Source organism: Palaemon carinicauda, chromosome 33 (assembly GCF_036898095.1).
Source record: "Palaemon carinicauda isolate YSFRI2023 chromosome 33, ASM3689809v2, whole genome shotgun sequence".
Taxonomy (NCBI): Eukaryota; Metazoa; Arthropoda; class Malacostraca; order Decapoda; family Palaemonidae; genus Palaemon; species Palaemon carinicauda.
This window is the reverse complement of record NC_090757.1, coordinates 12,069,245-12,087,195: the sequence shown is the minus strand read 5'-3', so window position 1 is coordinate 12,087,195 and position 17,951 is coordinate 12,069,245. Positions and strand designations below refer to the sequence as shown.

General features: G+C 31.0%; 1 protein-coding gene across 3 annotated transcripts in view; it reads left to right on the top strand.

Moving 5' to 3' along the window:
* LOC137626072 (prolyl endopeptidase FAP-like) overlaps window positions 1-17,951 on the top strand; it is a 319,030-nt gene that overhangs the window by 244,205 nt on the left and 56,874 nt on the right. For 2 of the 3 annotated variants that reach the window (XM_068357158.1, XM_068357157.1), the window contains one exon: window positions 6,143-6,236. In XM_068357158.1, coding sequence (XP_068213259.1) covers window positions 6,150-6,236 — 87 coding nt within the window. In that variant the 5' untranslated portion in view covers window positions 6,143-6,149. Of the gene's footprint in view, window positions 1-6,142; window positions 6,237-17,453; window positions 17,563-17,951 lie in introns of those variants that run through there. The other variant, XM_068357159.1, reaches the window with a different exon arrangement.

The following is a 17,951-nucleotide window of genomic DNA, read 5'->3' as shown; positions in this document are numbered from 1 at the left end:
CTTATCTTTAGTGAATAGACCAAATAAATTACTATTGTGAATTTCGTCCAATAAGGAAAATGAATGATAATTACTTGCATACGATTTGTGCTTTTCTCGTAAAGTGTTCAAGTGACCAGATTGTTGAGTGATCTTCCCTAAACAGGTAGACGTAGTTGAATCGGTGGAACTTTAAAAGTTCAATATTGCAGCGAATGTTTTCCTGTTGAACAGGCTGACATAAGTCTTTTAATAGTTTATATATTGAATATTTATTTCAATATTGATCCTGCTCTTGATATAGTATATTTTGATTGTTCATTACTTCTCTTGTAGTTTATTCATTTCCATATTTCCTTTCCTCACTGCGTTATTTTTTTTCTTTGTTGGAACCCTTGGGGTTATAGCACGCTGCTTTTCCAACTAGGTTTGTAGCTTAACTAGTCATAAAATAACAACAACAACAACAACAACAACTACAATAGTAATAATAATAATAATAATAATAATAAAATTCCAATTAGCCTATCTGAGTTTGTGATGTGATTTGTTTCCCATATACAATATTTCCTGGTATTTCCTTCTCTCTTATTTTCCTTTTCATAAAGTTACCTTATATTCCTCTTCCTGAACTTAGAGAGTAACATTTAAATGATGTATTAGCCATTCTTTGTAAAGTTAAATTATAGAAGAAAGCATTGAGGGAATCACTCAAATGTTATCAAGATATTTTTATGTGAATTATTATAAATGGAATATTTAAAGAAAAATTAATTCGTTTACCCAGATTTGATAATGAATTTAAAACTTTTCACTTTTTGACTGATAATCCCTTTTTTAGAGAAGTGAGAATAAAAAGTGTCACTATTTTTCAATCATATATTTTATGGACACTTTTGAGCAATTAATCCATTTTAATTTAGTATATTATTATTATTATTATTATTATTATTATTATTATTATTACTTGCTAAGCTACAACCCTAGTTGGGAAAGTAGGATGCTATAAGCCCAAGGGCTCCAACAGTGAAAATAGCCCAGTAAGGAAAGGAAATATGGAAAACTACAAGAAGTTTAAGAACAATAATAACATTAAACTGAATATTTCATACATAAACTATAATAAAAAAAATTGAAAATAACAAGAGGAATAGAAATAAGAATATATTTATTGAATTTCTGAGATCACGCCATAAAAGAGATCGCATACCAAAGCAGCACCCAATGAAGATATTAATAATAATGATAGTAAATATAACATTATTATCTTCATGAGTTATGAGGTATCTTCCCTGGCTTGTTCTTAGCCCCAGTAATTTAAACCCCCCTAATTTGCCCCTACTTCCCTCAACCTCCCCCTTTTAAGGTTTAAAGGCCGTTCATGAATGGCAGAGGCAAGGGACAATGGCCTAGAGACTGACCATATATACATATGATCAGCCCCCAAGCCCGCTCTCCATCCAATCTAGGACCAAGGAGGGCCAGGCAATGGCTGCTGATGACTCAGCAGATAGACCTATAAGCTCTCCCTCCCCCATCCTTAGCTCACAATGATGATGAGGTTGCAGCGACCAAAGAAACTAACGAGTTTGAGTGGGACTCGAACCTTGAAAGCTATTTAACATTGAAAAGGCCATCTTCGTTTTTATGGTTTTAGAGTTAATTTCCTTTTATTCTTTATTTATATCAAATGACATCAATAACTTTCGATGTCAGGATGCCAGAAAATTAAAAATCGTTCAATCGATCCCCCTAATTCTCCCTTTCTCCCTCCCTCATTCCCCCTACTTCTCCCTGCCAATTTCTCCCTTAAACTGGGAAGCTTCTTTTGTATGCAATATCCTTATTGTCTATTCTTATTGAATTCGTTTTATTATCATACGCTGATTATATGCATACATTTTTATATTTCAAAATTTATGCAGTATTCTGTCAGACAGAATAAAATGGGAAATATTAAGTAAATTATCATATATATATATATATATATATATATATATATATATATATATATATATATATATATATATATATATATATATATATATATATTACTATTTATACATTATTGTATCAGGCAGAAAGAAAAAAGTTAGATTTATTAAGTGAATAATCATTATTTTTATATACTGAAATTTATACAGTATTCTATAAGGCACAAACCTCCCAAAAAGCGAGAAATATTTCGTAAATTGTTATAATTTTTATATATTGATATTTATTCTATCTGACGGAGAAAAATCAAAGGATAAAAATATTAAGTAAAGGGTCATATCAAACTTTGCAATTATTCAGACTTTGTTATTATTATTATTATTATTATTATTATTATTATTATTATTATTATTATTATTATTATTATAAATTGAATATGTTTTAATGCTCTTAATGTTTTTAAAAGATTTTATTTTAATTTTAGTTTTATTTCCTTATTTTCCCTGTTGGAGCACTTGGGCTTAGAGCATCTTACTTTTCCAACTAGGGTTGTAGCTTAGCTGGTAATATTAATGATATTATTATTATTATGATTATTATTATTATTATTGTTATTATTATTATTATTGATGTTGTTATGATTATTATAATTATTATTATCATTACTAGCCAAGCTACAACCCTAGTTGGAAAAGCAAGATGCTATAAGCCCAAGGTCTCCAACAGGTAAAAATAGCCTAGTGAGGAAAGGAAATAAGAAAATAAACTATAAACGTATTAGCAATCAAAATAGCCCTGCCTGCTGCGAACGTTTTACACAAAACAAAAGCACCAGAGGTGGATAACCCCAGTCTTGCAGCGTGTCAAAGCAACTGCGAGCAAGCATAAGCATTTTGACTCTTTTACCCTCACAGAGGGGAGTGGCTCTGTGACGTCACAGTGACGTGCAGGTTCTCACGTAAATTACAGCCGCCACCCTCGTCGATCGTGGAAACAGCCGACGAGACATGAGGGTGTTAGAAATGTTATGAAATGGTTTTTTTTATTTATTTATTTCATGTTTTTGTTCATTGTTGATATATTTCATTCGATTTCCTTTCATAAAATGTCTTTCAGGATTTTTTTTTTTACTGAATGTAAAGTATTATTTCCTATATTTTCCATTTTATCGTTTTCACAGTTGGTAAGCCTGTTGGAGATATGTATATACAGTGTATATATATATATATATATATATATATATATATATATATATATATATATATATATATATATATATATATATATATATATACTGTATATATATATGTGTGTGTGTGTGTGTGGGTGGGTATATATATATATATATATATATATATATATATATATATATATATATATATATATATATATATATATATATATATATATATATATATATATATATATATATATATATATATATATATATATATATGTATGTATATCTAATTCTCGAAAGGAAAAATGAAAAGACTTGACCCAAGTTTTACCTATATATATATATATATATATATATATATATATTATATCAGTTGCTAAGCTACAAACATAGTTGGAAAAGCAGGATGCTATAAGCCCATGGGCCACAGGAAAAATAGCCCAGTGAGGAAAGGAAGCAAGGAAATATAAAATGTTTAAGAAGAGTAATAACATTAAAATAAATATCTCCTATATAAACTATAAAAACTTTAACAAAACAAGAGGAAGAGGAACAAGGCAGAACAGTGTGCCTGAGTGTACCCTCAAGCAAGAGAACTCTAATCCAAGACAGTTGAAGGTCATGGTACAGAGGCCATGGCACCACCCAAGACTAGAGAACAATGGTTTGATTTTGGGGTGTCCGCCTAGAAGAGCTGCTTACCATAGTTAGAGTCTTTTCTACCCTCACCAAGAGGAAAATAGCCACTGAACAATTACAGTGCAGTAACCCCTTGGGTGAAGAAGAATCGTTTGGCTATCTCAGTGTTGTCAAAGGCAAGAGGAAAGAGGAGAATAAGTAAAGAATAGGCCAGACTATTCGCTGTGTGTGTGTAGGTAGAGGGAAAATGAACCGTAACCAGAGAGAAGGATCCAATGTAGTACTGTCCGTCCAGTCAAAAGACCCCATAACTCTCTAGCGGTAGTATCTCAACGGGTGGCTGGTGCCCTGGCGAACCTACTACCTATGATATATATATATATATATATATATATATATATATATATATATATATATATATATATATATATATATATATACTGAGAGAGAGAGAATAATTCATGTTTTTTTCTTATAATGTTAAGATAAGTAGTCTTTTATCTCAAAATACATAATTAGGATTATTTTTTTCTTTTATGTATGCTGCCTTTTTAATTTTTTCTAGATTTAGTTTCCTGGGATATGTTGAGGTTTCAGAGGCTTCCTTTCATAAGATATATAGATTTTCAAGGTAATTTTTCTGCCATAAATTAAATAGATACTTTAAAAATTTGTTTGTTTTTAAAGTATGTGAATAATTTAAAGTATGTGAATTCTTAAAGTATGTTCGAATAATTTATATTAGGCTTTTCTCTTTCTTAAAACTCAGTATTTCGTTTTTTTTTCTGTAAATATCAGATTTTGTTTTTTGGAGGGTCACAGGTCAAGGTCACGATCAAGCAAAATGTCTAATTCACGTAATCAGCGATAAGTTTGGACATAGTTTTCAGAGACTTCTTACTTGGTTCATATTTGAGTGTATGAAAATCTACGCCAGTTTATTCATGTTAAGGTCAAAGGTCAAGGTCGAGCAATAGGTCGAGAAATAAGCTGCTGCAGCGGAGGTCTATGCTATACTGAGTGCCCCTCTAGTTGACTCAGCATTTGGATGTTATAAGGTAGGACCGTAGGTAGGATGCAAGATATATAAATGGATGGAAAAAAGTTGACTCGAGAGGCTGACCCTGTTTTACTCTGGTACTAATAGGAATGTCAGAAGATGAAATTTTGTGTTTTAGCAGAGTCATTTTAGGGGAGGTGAAGAAAAACCCTCATCCAATGAAGTTTTGTGGCCGATGTGGTAACGTCCCTGACTGGTGAACACCAGACTGGGTTTCGAGTCCTGGTCAAACTCGTTAGTTTCTTTGGTCGCTGCAACCTCGCCATCCTTTTGAGCTAAGGATGGTTGGTTTGGGGGAGGCTGTAGGTCAATCTGCTGAGTCATCAGAAGCCATTGCCTGGTCCTCCTTGGTCCTAAGTTGGATGGAGAAGAGGCTTGAGTGCTGATCATAATTATTTATGTATGGTCAGACTCTAGGGCATTGTCCTGCTTGATAGGGCAATATCACTGTCCCTTGCCCCTGCCATTCATGAGCAGCCTTAAAGGCTTTATAGAAAGTTCAAGTTTTTTCTTAGCATTTTGTCTTTTTATTTTAATTTTTGCCCCTGCCATTCATGAGCAGCCTTTAAACCTTTATAGAAAGTTCAAGTTTTTTCTCAGCATTTTGTCTTTTTATTTTCATTTTTGCATATGTTCATTATTGCGGGGCGCGCAAGCACGCACAAACTCGACTTTAGAATTTCCACCAGTTTTGGCTAATTTACGACGATGATTCTCCAGTTGAAAAATATGCGAACAATTTATTGTCTGCTTTGAACAAAATAAGAATATATAGTCCACGTGTAGAAGTTAAAAAAGTTAATGGGTATGTCCAAATATCGTTAACTTCCGTTTTGTTTTTGTTTTTCTCTCTCTCTCTCTCTCTCTCTCTCTCTCTCTCTCTCTCTCTCTCTCTCTCTCTCTCTCTCTCTCTCTCTCTCTCTCACAATCATACTTTAATGAATTCGTGGTTATTTTCATTCGTTGGTTATATATATATATATATATATATATATATATATATATATATATATATATATATATATATATATATATATATATATATATATATGTGTGTGTGTGTGTGTGTGTGTGTGTGTGTGTGTGTGCGCGCGCGTGTGTAATATGTGTGTGTGGTACAATAAAATTACATCGTGTTCGTTTTCAGAATGTCCATATTACCATTATCCAAGCCTGTATATACACCGCATGCAGATTAATTGATAGATGGACAAATTTATGTAATAAGTTAAAATATAACTACCCGTACCATTTGATTTTACTTTCGAAGCATGCATTCAACCCTTTTATGTATACGATACTTCGCACTGATAAGGTACGATAACCCTACTTTCTCACCTCGTTGTCAGATGCCGGATGTTGGCCAACAGCATGGAGCAGAACGACTGGAAGCTACAGCCGGACAACACCATACAAGTGGTGGACCCTATGGGCATTGATGAAGTGAGTCCAGACATTTATTGTTATTGTGAATCATTTTTTGTGTTTTAATGAAGTAAATACAATTATCATAACAGGGTTCAGGAAGCAAAGAATCTTGCTGGGTAAAGAACATTATGCTAGGTTAGGTAAGCGTGCGTTAAGTTGCCCAGATAGGTTAGGTTTGGCGTACTTACGCTACAGTATGTTAGGTTATGTTAAGTTATGTGAGGTTAAGTTAAGCCAAGGTATAGTAGGTTAGGTTAAGTAAAGTTATGTGAGGTTAGGGTGTGTAAAGTTGGGGGTAGGTTAGGTTAGGTGAACTTAACTTACGGTATGTTAGGTTATGTAAAGTAAAGTAATGTGAGGGTAAGTTAAGCTAAAGTACAGTAGGTTAGGTTAAATAAAGTTATGTGAGGTTAGGTTAAGTTGAGCTAAGGTACAGTAAGTTAAGTTAAGTAAGCTCATGTGAGGCTAGGTTGAGTCAGGTCATATTCAGTTAATCTAAGGTAAGTTAGAGTAAGAGAGGTTATGTAAATTTAGGGTGGGGTGGGGAAACTTTAACTACGTTAGGTTGATTCAATTAAAGTTGAGCTAAGTGAGATTAGTTTAGGTCAAGTCCTGTTTAGTTAAGTTAAGGTAGGTTAGAAATAGCCAATCCAGGTTAGGATAGGTTTTGTTAAGATAGGCTAAGTAATGTAGGTTAACTTATGTAGCATGAGTGCATACTAATCCCCCTTTGTGCACTCCACATAGTTTACAAATAACTGGAGTTATTTATGCAATGTTAACTAACAGTCATGTCACGTTTGTTATCCTAGTTATTTTTCATTTCCCTTTTTCCTACTTTAGCTAATTTCGTTAGATAAATGTAATGCTGTTATAGTAGCAATGCTATGTAATGTGCTTAATATCCAAGGACTAAATGTAGCTTTATTTAATTTCGTATTAACATTGTTTATGCTGTTCTCATGTAGTTAGCACACGGCTCCCCTCCCCCCCCACCCCACCCTCTCTCTCTCTCTCTCTCTCTCTCTCTCTCTCTCTCTCTCTCTCTCTCTCTCTCTCTCTCTCTCTCTCGTGAGTTCGAGTAAAACAGGGCGTTGGGATACGTTTGCACATACCAAGATCGACTCTCTCTCTCTCTCTCTCTCTCTCTCTCTCTCTCTCTCTCTCTCTCTCTCTCTCTCTTTGTGAGTTCGAGTAAAACAGGGCGTTGGGATACGTTTGTACATACCAAGATCAACTCTCTCTCTCTCTCTCTCTCTCTCTCTCTCTCTCTCTCTCTCTCTCTCTCTCTCTCTCTGGGAGAGCAGGTCACGTAGCCGTAAGATTCACTGGGAAATCCAAAATGTGTCACCTCAAGTAGAAGTCGTCTAAGACCGGAAGCGGAAAGTTTCACTTGATTTAATAGCTATCTATTACACCACCTCAAAGCCTGATTTTTTTTATGAATTGTACACTAAAACAGAGGATTCTTTATAAAAAATGCATTAAAACGATGGCTTTTTTATGAAAAGTACAATAAAAGATATAATTTTTATGAAAAGTACACTAAAACGGTGTATTTTTTTATGAAAAGTACACTAAAAGATGTAATTGTTATGAAAAGTACACTAAAAAGATGTCATTTTTATGAAAAGTACACTAAAACGGTGTATGTTTTATGAAAAGTGCACTAAATCATTGTACTTTTTTATGAAAAGTATACTAAAAAGGAGTAATTTTTATGAAAAACTACACTAAAACGGTGTATTTTTATGAAAAGTACACTAAATCGATGTAATTTTCATGAAAAGTAAACTAAAACAATGTATTTTTATGGAAAGTACACTAAAACGATATATTTTTTTCATGAAAAGTACACAAAAACGATGTAATATTTATTAAAAGTTCACTATAACGAAGTAATTTTTATGGAAAGTACGCTAAATAGATGTAGTTTTTATGAAAAGTACACTAAAAGATGTAATTTTTATGAAAAGTACACTATAAAGATGTAATTTTCATGAAGTGTACACTAAAACAGTGATTTTTTTAAAGAAAAGTACACTAAAATGATGTAATTTTTATGAGAAGTACACTGAATCAGTGTATTTTTTATGAAACGTACACTTAAAGATGTAATTTTTATGAAGAGTACACTAAAAGGGTATATTTTTTTTTATGAAAAGTACAATAAAAAGATGTAATTTTTGTGAAAACTACTCTAAATCGGTGTATTTTTTTAAAAATTACATTAAAAAGATGTAATTTTTATGAAAAGTACATCGATTTAGTGTAGTTTTCATATAAATTACATCTTTTTATTGTACTTTTCATAAAAAATACACCATTTTAGTGTACTCTTCATAAAAATTACATCATTCAGTGTACTTTTCATGAAAAGTATAATAAAAAGATGTAATTTTTATGAAAACTACACTAAAACCGTGTATTATTCACGAAAAGTACATTAAAAGATGTAATTCTTATGAAAACTACACTTAAACTGTATTTTTTATGAAAAGTACACAAAAACAATGTAATTTTTATGAAAAGTGCACTAAAACGGTGTATTTTTTTTATGAAAAGTACACTGAAAGATGTAATTTTTATGAAGAGTACACTAAAGCGGGGTATTTTTTATGAAAAGTACACTAAAATTATGTAATTTTTATGAAAAGTACACTCAGACAGTGTATTTTTTTAATGAAAAGTACACTTAAAGATGTAATTTTTTATGAAAAGTACACTATAAAGATGTAATTTTTATGAAAAGTACACTAAAACGGTGTATTTTTTATGAAAAGTACACTAAAAAGATGTAATTCTTATGCAAAGTACACTAAAACGATGTATTTTTTATGAAAAGTACACTAAAACGATGTAATTCTTATGAAATCTACACTTAAACAGTGTATTTTGTATGAAAAGTTCACATAAATCGAAGACATCTTTATGAAAAGTACACTAAAACGGTGTATTTTTTTATGAAAAGTACACTAAAATGATGTAATTTTTATGAAGAGTTTACTAAAACTATGTATTTTTTATGAAAAGTACACTTAAACGATGTATTTTTTTTATGAAAAGTACACTAAAACGATGTATTTTTTATGAAAAGTACACTTAAACGATGTATTTTTTTATGAAGTACACTAAAACGATGTATTTTTTATGAAAAGTACACTTAAACGATGTATTTTGTATGAAAAGTACACTAAAACGATGTATTTTTTATGAAAAGTACACTTAAACGATGTATATTTTATGAAAAGTACACTTAAACGATGTATTTTTTATGAAAAGTACACTTAAACGATGTATTTTTTATGAAAAGTACACTTAAACGATGTATTTTTTTATGAAAAGTACACTAAAACGATGTATTTTTTATGTAAAGTACTCTAAAACGATGTATTTTTTATGAAAAGTACACAAAACGATGTATTTTTTTATGAAAAATACACTAAAACAATGTATATTTTATGAAAAGTACACTTAAACGATGTATTTTTTATGAAAAGTACACTTAAACGATGTATTTTTTTATGAAAAGTACAGTAAAACGATGTATATTTTATGAAAAGTACACTTAAACGATGTATTTTTTATGAAAAGTACACTTGAACGATGTATTTCTTATGAAAAGTACACTAAAACGGTGTATTTTTTATGAAAATTACACTAAATCGATGTATTTTTTATGAAAAGTACACTTAAACGATGTATTTTTTATGAAAAGTACACTAAAACGATGTATTTTTTATGAAAAGTGCACTTAAACGATGTATTTTTTTTTATGAAAAGTACACTAAAACGATGTATTTTTTATGAAAAGTACACTTAAACAATGTATTTTTTATGAAAAGTACACTTAAACGATGTATTTTTTATGAAAAGTACACTAAAACGATGTATTTTTTATGAAAAGTACACTAAAACGATGTATTTTTTTATGAAAAGTACACTTAAACGATGTATTTTTTATGAAAAGTATACTTATATGATGTATTTTTTTATGAAAAGTACACTAAAACGACGTATTTTTTATGAAAAGTACACTTAAATGATGTATTTTTTATAAAAAGTACACTAAAACAATTTATTTCTTATGAAAAGTACACTTAAGCGATGTATTTTTTATGAAAAGTACACTTAAACGATGTATTTTTTTATGAAAAGTACACTAAAACGAAGTATTTTTTATGAAAAGTACACTTAAACGATGTATTTTTTTTATGAAAAGTTCATTTAAACGATGTATTTTCTTATGAAAAGTACACTAAAACGATGTATTTTTTATGAAAAGTACACTTAAACGATGTATTTTTTATGAAAAGTACACTAAAACGATGTATTTTTTATGAAAAGTACACTTAACAGATGTATTTTTTTATGAAAAGTACACTAAAACGATGTATTTTTAATGAAAAGTACACTTAACCGATGTATTTTTTTATGAAAAGTACACTAAAATGATGTATTTTTTTATGAAAAGTACACTAAAACTATGCATTTATTATGAAAAGTACACTTAAACGATGTAATTTTTTACGAAAACTACACTTAAACGATATATTTTTTTATGAAAAGTACACTAAAACGATGTATTTTTTATGAAAAGTACACTAAAACGATGTATTTATTACGAAAACTACACTTAAATGATGTATTTTTTATGAAAAATACAATAAAACGATGTATTTTTTTATGAAAACTACACTAAAACGATGTATTTTTTATGAAAAGTACACTAAAAAGATGTATTTTTTATGAAAAGTACACTAAAACGATGTATTTTTTTTACGAAAACTACACTTAAACGATGTATTTTTTATGAAAAGTACACTAAAACGATGTATTTGTTATGAAAACTTCGCTAAAACGATGTATTTTTTACGAAAACTACACGAAAACGGTGTATTTTTTATGAAAAGTACACTTAAAACGATGTATTTTTTATGAAAAGTACACTTAAACGATGTATTTTTTATGAAAAGTACACTTAAACGATGTATTTTTTTATGAAAAGTACACTAAAACGATGTATTTTTTTATGAAAAGTACACTTAAATTGTGTATTTTTTATAAAAAGTACACTAAAACAATTTATTTTTTATGAAAAGTACACTTAAACGATGTATTTTTTATGAAAAGTACACTTAAACGATGTATTTTTTATGAAAAGTACACTTAAACGATGTATTTTTTATAAAAAGTACACTAAAACAATTTATTTTTTTATAAAAAGTACACTAAAACAATTTATTTTTTATGAAAAGTACACTTAAACGATGTATTTTTTATGAAAAGTACACTAAAACGATGTATTTTTTATGAAAAGTACACTAAAACGATGTATCTTTTAGGAAAAGTACACTAAAACGATGTATTTTTTATGAAAAGTACACTTAAACGATGTATTTTTTTATGAAAAGTACACTAAAACGATGTATTTTTTTATGAAAAGTATACTAAAACGATGTATTTTTTATGAAAAGTACACTTAAAACGATGTATTTTTTTTATGAAAAGTACATTAAAACGATGTATTTTTTTTTATGAAAAGTACACTAAAACGATGTATTTTTTTTATGAAAAGTACACTAAAACGATGTTTTTTTATGAAAATAAACTAAAACGATGTATTTTTTATGAAAAGTACACTAAAACGATGTATTTTTTATGAAAAGTACACTAAAACGATGTATTTTTTATGTAAAGTACACTAAAACGATGTATTTTTTATGTAAAGTACACTAAAACGATGTATTTTTTATGAAAAGTACACTAAAACGATGTATTTTTTTTTTATGAAAAGTACACTAAAGCGATGTATTTTTATAAAAAGTACTCTGAAACGGTGTATTTTCCTTATGAAAATGCACTAAAACGATGTAATTTTTATGTAAAATACGCTAAAACGGTGTAATTTTTATGAAATGAACACTAAAACGATGTATTTTTTATGAAAGTACATTAAAACGATGTAATTTTTTTGAAAAGTACACTAAAACGATGTATTTTTATGTAAAGTACACTAAAGCAATTTATTTTTTATGAAAACTACAATAAAACGATGCCCCTTTTTATGAAAAGTACACTAAAACGATGTGCTTTTTTTATGAAATCTACACTTAATTTTTTTTTTTTTTTTTTTTTTTTTTTTTTAAAGTACACCAAATTGATGCAAACCTATGTTTTCAATTAATGTTGAGGCTATTAAATGGTCTTTATCTTCTATAAAGGAACATAGAATCAAGGAGAGCTTACCATAAGAATGCTTGTATTTTTCTGTTCATGTTTTCAATCGTGAATTGGGGAATTAGAAAATATGTGGGTGGCAGGAAATAGTGTTTACGATTTATATATTATTATTATTATTATTATTATTATTATTATTATTATTATTATTATTATTATTATTATTATTGGCATTTAGTAAGATCATCCGCCAGGCATTAGGAGTAGAAGCCGAAAAGATTACTCAAGTGCCATATGTGGATGAAATCATGGTGAGGTGTAGATGGAGATGGTTTGAAAATGCTCCTCGCACTACGCAATAGAGCTTAGTTTACCTAACTTTCAACTGAGCTCCGTGAGGCACTAAAAGAGTTGGAAATTCTAGGCCTACATGTCTGAGGGGTATGAAACTTGAAGTTTGAGATGATGAATGGAGAAGTATTGATTTCAAAGCTCAAGATAGAGGCGACTGGCAAAATCTAACTGAGGCCCTTTGCGTTAATAGGCGTAGGAGATGATGATTTTTGGCATTTAGATGGAATGGAAAATAGGGGGGGGGAATTGTATTTTTTACATATTTTTGGGCATTTAATGGAAAATTTCGGATTTAAACTAATTGATAAAACAAGAAATTCTAAACTACGGAATATAAAGCTCTGAAAAAGTTTTTAATTTCATTTTCTGCGTCAGGTAACGAAAGGAGACTAAAGGTCCACATCAGTCCAAATTTACCTTCCCATTCCTATTATTATTATTATTATTATTATTATTATTATTATTATTATTATTATTATTATTAGTACAAGCTAAGCTACAACCCTAGTTGGAAAAGAAAAATGCTATAAGCCCAAGGGGTCCAACGGGGAAATTAGCAGTGATGAAAGGAAGTAAGGAAATAAATAAGCAATATGAGAAATAATGAACAATTGAAGTACATTAACAACAATAACACCAGAAAAGATATTTCATATATAAATTATAAAAAAATATATTACTAGTGTGTTAAAAACCTATTACTCGCTTAATAAAAACAGCGTGGAACAGATTGACTGGGTAGTTGGGTCAATTTGGAGTGCGATAAAGAATGGGAAGTTTTATTCGTTAAATGCCTCATACTGATAAGTGGACAGCAGCAAGAAATAATCAATTTTATAATATAGGGCGATAGGTCAAGTTTCCTGACTTTTAAGAGTTGAAAGTAGTTCTCCCAAAATCATTTTTTTATTGTGGAGTCTCAAGGACTGCCTGCTTTGCGTGACATGAACGTGGGTAATGAAAGAAATCTAAATAGGGCAAGAAGGTCTCGTAGAGAGGTAATTGTGACCATGAAACGTGTTGTAAATCACAATCTAGGGATTTTTCAAGTTGTAACCAGTACTGTTATTAACCCTTTAGGTACATATTTCATGCTTGCATGATACAGCCTTAATGAACTTCGATTTTGCCACCGATATTGGCTACTTTGTGCATATTTTGAGGTAATTTGCAACCCACCCACCTCCTGTCACAACGCCTTAATCAAGTTGAACCGAATATTAAAAAAAAATGTTTTTTTTTATGATTTTACGTAATACTGCACATGGAAACCTCTCTTCCAAATTAATGTATACTTTGGGTGTTAAAGGTTGCATGCCATCACTAGTGCCACGTATCCATTGTAGTGCACTATAATATGTAAACATTTTTCCTTGTATTTAAATGTAGGATGTGTAAATATAATTCATTGGCTGTTTCTCTACGTAATGGCCCCTTATTCATTCTTGTGTTTATTCTTTCAATAAATTTCATGGAATAAAGGATGACGAGGTAAGTCAGACTTTTAAATAATTGTAGTCTAAAGGCTTAATGAGGTCGGGGCTATTACTCTGTCAGTCTTTCGAGGGCAAAGAAATGGCAGACTTTCCAAGGTAAGTCTGTTCTTCTTTAGTTGCAAAAGTTGTCGTTCCAGTCCAATTGTGCAAGAAATCCTCTGTAGGAAAGCACGATCTCTTCATTAATTAAAGCCATTATCACAAGCGTATCACACGCTCGTACACTGTAACGGTTTTTTTTCTTTCTTTTTTTCGTTAGCACTATCCCCTCGTACTGATAACTTGTTTGTGCCTGCATGTGCTTTTATCAATCTGTTAGAATTTTTGTGACCTTTTTGCATGGAAACTGTTGGTATGAAAGCTCGCTGTTTGTTGAGATAAAGTTAGTTACATCCACTCCGCTTATCAGTTAATACCTAACTGGTGCCTCTCCACACCCTGATCATATTATATTATCTACTTTTAAAAGTTGTCTTTCCGGACCAGCAGTGCAAGAATTCCTCTGTAAGAAAGCACAATCCCTTGATTAATTAAAACTGTTATAATAGAACGGACAAGGACCTCTCATGTAGGAGGACATAACAACTTTTCATGGACAGAGTTATATAAAAACTAAATGGTTTTCCTGACTACCTGAATTCCTCAAGATTGCACCCTCTATTAATAACGCTTTTCTTATACCGATGGACATCATTCCTTAAAGCAAACGAAATTTTTCCTGATACTGGGAATTGTAATGCTAACACCATTCAAGAGGAGTGAAGATAAAGGTGTCTGACTTCAGATTCAGTATCATCTGAAGTGACGCGCACCAGAACATCAGCCGGGCAAGCCCAACTAAAATGGTATCCTCTCCAGTAAACGGGTTTGTTCATGGGCTGAGATAGATCTGCTGCCATGGGAATGCCAGGCAAACATATTACCAGTGTACTAGCCAGGAATACCATTATTTCTAGAAACGCGAGCACTACATGGAATGGCATAGGTTCTGCTAAAATATATCATATGTAAGATGACCAAACATAATGCTATCTGCTGCAGATTTAAATCATAATTGCAAGAAAAAAGGCTGCCACTTAGAGCAATTTTCTTTTTCAGGAAGACATTTTTTCAGTAATTGAAATTTTAAATCTCTGAAGCATTTAGCATCAACACCATTTTTATAGTAAGAGTAAGCCTTGCGAACATCATGTACCAGCATAAGGATGTGTCCACACTGGCAGCAGTTGGGAAGATTAATATTTTTTCAGGAAGGCATTTTCTCAATAATTGGAGTATAAAATCTCTGAAGCATTTAGCATCAACACCTCCATTTTTATAATAAGAGTAAGCCCTAAGAACACCACGTACCTTTCTGACAACATTGGGCTGTGCCCACTCAGGCTGCTTTTGGGAAGATGCAGTATAGGCAGGCTCAAACATTGATTAAAAATGCTGTCTGTAACGATCTCATTGGAATCAATGTACCTCAATATCAAGATCAAGATCCAGACCACCCCTGTCTGCACCTGCCAAGTCACTACCTGTCTGGATGAAGCCTAAGGTGTCAATTCAGTAGGGGCTGCCAGGAGAGGACTGAAGCTGAAATTGAAGATGCACTAATCAATTAAAATCGTCCCAACTGGCAACTTCTGCTCTTTCTGAATGGTCTAATTGTTTATCAAATACAGGCTTCATTCTTGTTAATTGCTTATCAAATTCAGGCTTGACCCAGCTTCAACCTATACTAGTTGAATAACTGCCTGTGTAGACGCAACCCTAGACCGAATCTCCTTATTTCCTTTCCTCGCTTGGCTATTTTTCCTGGTTGGAGACCTTGGGCTTGTAGCATCCTCTTTTCCTACTAGGGCTGTAGTTTATCTAATGAAAATAATAATATGGATGTATGTAGGACACGATACAAGCTAGTAATCTGGTGTTCCAAGTAAGTGGTCTATTTCATCACTGGTTAAAGTAAAATCTCTTAAAATCTAATGATAGTTTAGGTTCCAATATTAAAGGAATTTTCTACTTACATTTCATTGGTTTTCGGTAGTCATAGTACCATAGCTAACCACGAAACTTTCTCAATCAAGTAATTCTGTATGTCTCCATGTATAATTTTTCAGGTTTGATAAAAAAATAAGGGCTTATGTAAAACCAGTGCCCCCCCCATCTCTCTCTCTCTCTCTCTCTCTCTCTCTCTCTCTCTCTCTCTCTCTCTCTCTCTCTCTCTCTCTCTCTCTCTCATACCCTTTGTTATTTGGTTCTGAAATCATGTTATGTACCGCTTAGATACTGTATTAATATAGTTATTTGCTTACCAGTAGCAGTGACATGGATCATTCTGCACTATTTGCTTTAACTTATATATTACAGTAACTTCTCAGAGTTATACCTCTGGTCACTTAATCATGATAGTCCTGTAAAAACAGCCAAATTTCCTTTAAGAAATAAACGCCAACTTAATATATACAAAAGCTTTCATTCGTTTTAGATTTTCCAGAAGCTATACTTTCTTCATTTATATCTTAGATATAGATTACCTTTCAGTGTATTGCCAGAAAGTATCTTTGCCATCATTGCTCAGTCGTTCCCTTCTCTTCAGAATCTGAGTTTTGCCTTTGCACTAGAAGCTGCAAAAAAAACTGACAATTTAAATTGGTGTAGGTTAGATCTCTGTGACAGTACACTACTTTTGCATCAGATACTTAAAAATGTTATGAATCCCTTCTGTGTACCTGTAGGTATGTCAGATCTCTGTGACTCAGATGCTCAAAGAACGATTATGAATCCCTTCTGTGTACCTGTAGTTATGTCAGATCTCTGTGACTCAGATGCGCAAAGAACGATTATGAATCCCTTCTGTGTACCTGTAGTTATGTCAGATCTCTGTGGCAATCAGATGCTCAAAGATTATTATGAATCAGTTCTTTATACCTGTAGATTTGGAGTCTGTTCTGCATACTTGTAGATTTGTCAGATCTCTGTGACAATCAGATATTCAAAGATGATTATGAATCACGTCTGTACTGTAATCCAGTAGATTTATCTTACCTCTGTGACCATCAGATGTTCAAAGATACTTATGAACTACCAGATGCTTAAAGATAATTATGAATTACTGCTATATACCTTTTAATTATGTAAATGAATCACTCTCCCATGCCACGGATGTGCAAAATAAGGCATTTAGAAAATGTATCTCCTTTTGGTTCTGTAGAAATTAAGTGAGAAATCCTTAAGGGGGCGATTTTCATTCCTCATCTCGATTTACATCCCAGGAAAACTTAGAATACATTGAGTACCTGATGGACGGAGAGCAATCAAAGGTCGGTATTGCAAATTGTTCTGATTTAAACGGTTACGTTTTTTAGATGGGCCTTCTTACACTGGAGTTTCCTTTACTTATTGTTTGTTATTATTATTTTACTATTATTGTTATTATTATTATTTTATTATTTCATATTCATTATTATTATTTTATTATTTCATATTTATTATTATTATTGTTGTTGTTGTTGTTGTTGTTGTTGTTATTTTTATTATTATTGTTATTGTAATTATTTTTATTATTTTTGTTATCATTATTATTATTATTTTTACTATGGTTATTATTATTATTGTTGTTGTTGTTGCTGTTGTTGTTGTTGTTGTTGTTGTTGTTATTATTATTTTTATTATTATTGTTATTATTATCATTATTATTATTATTATTTTA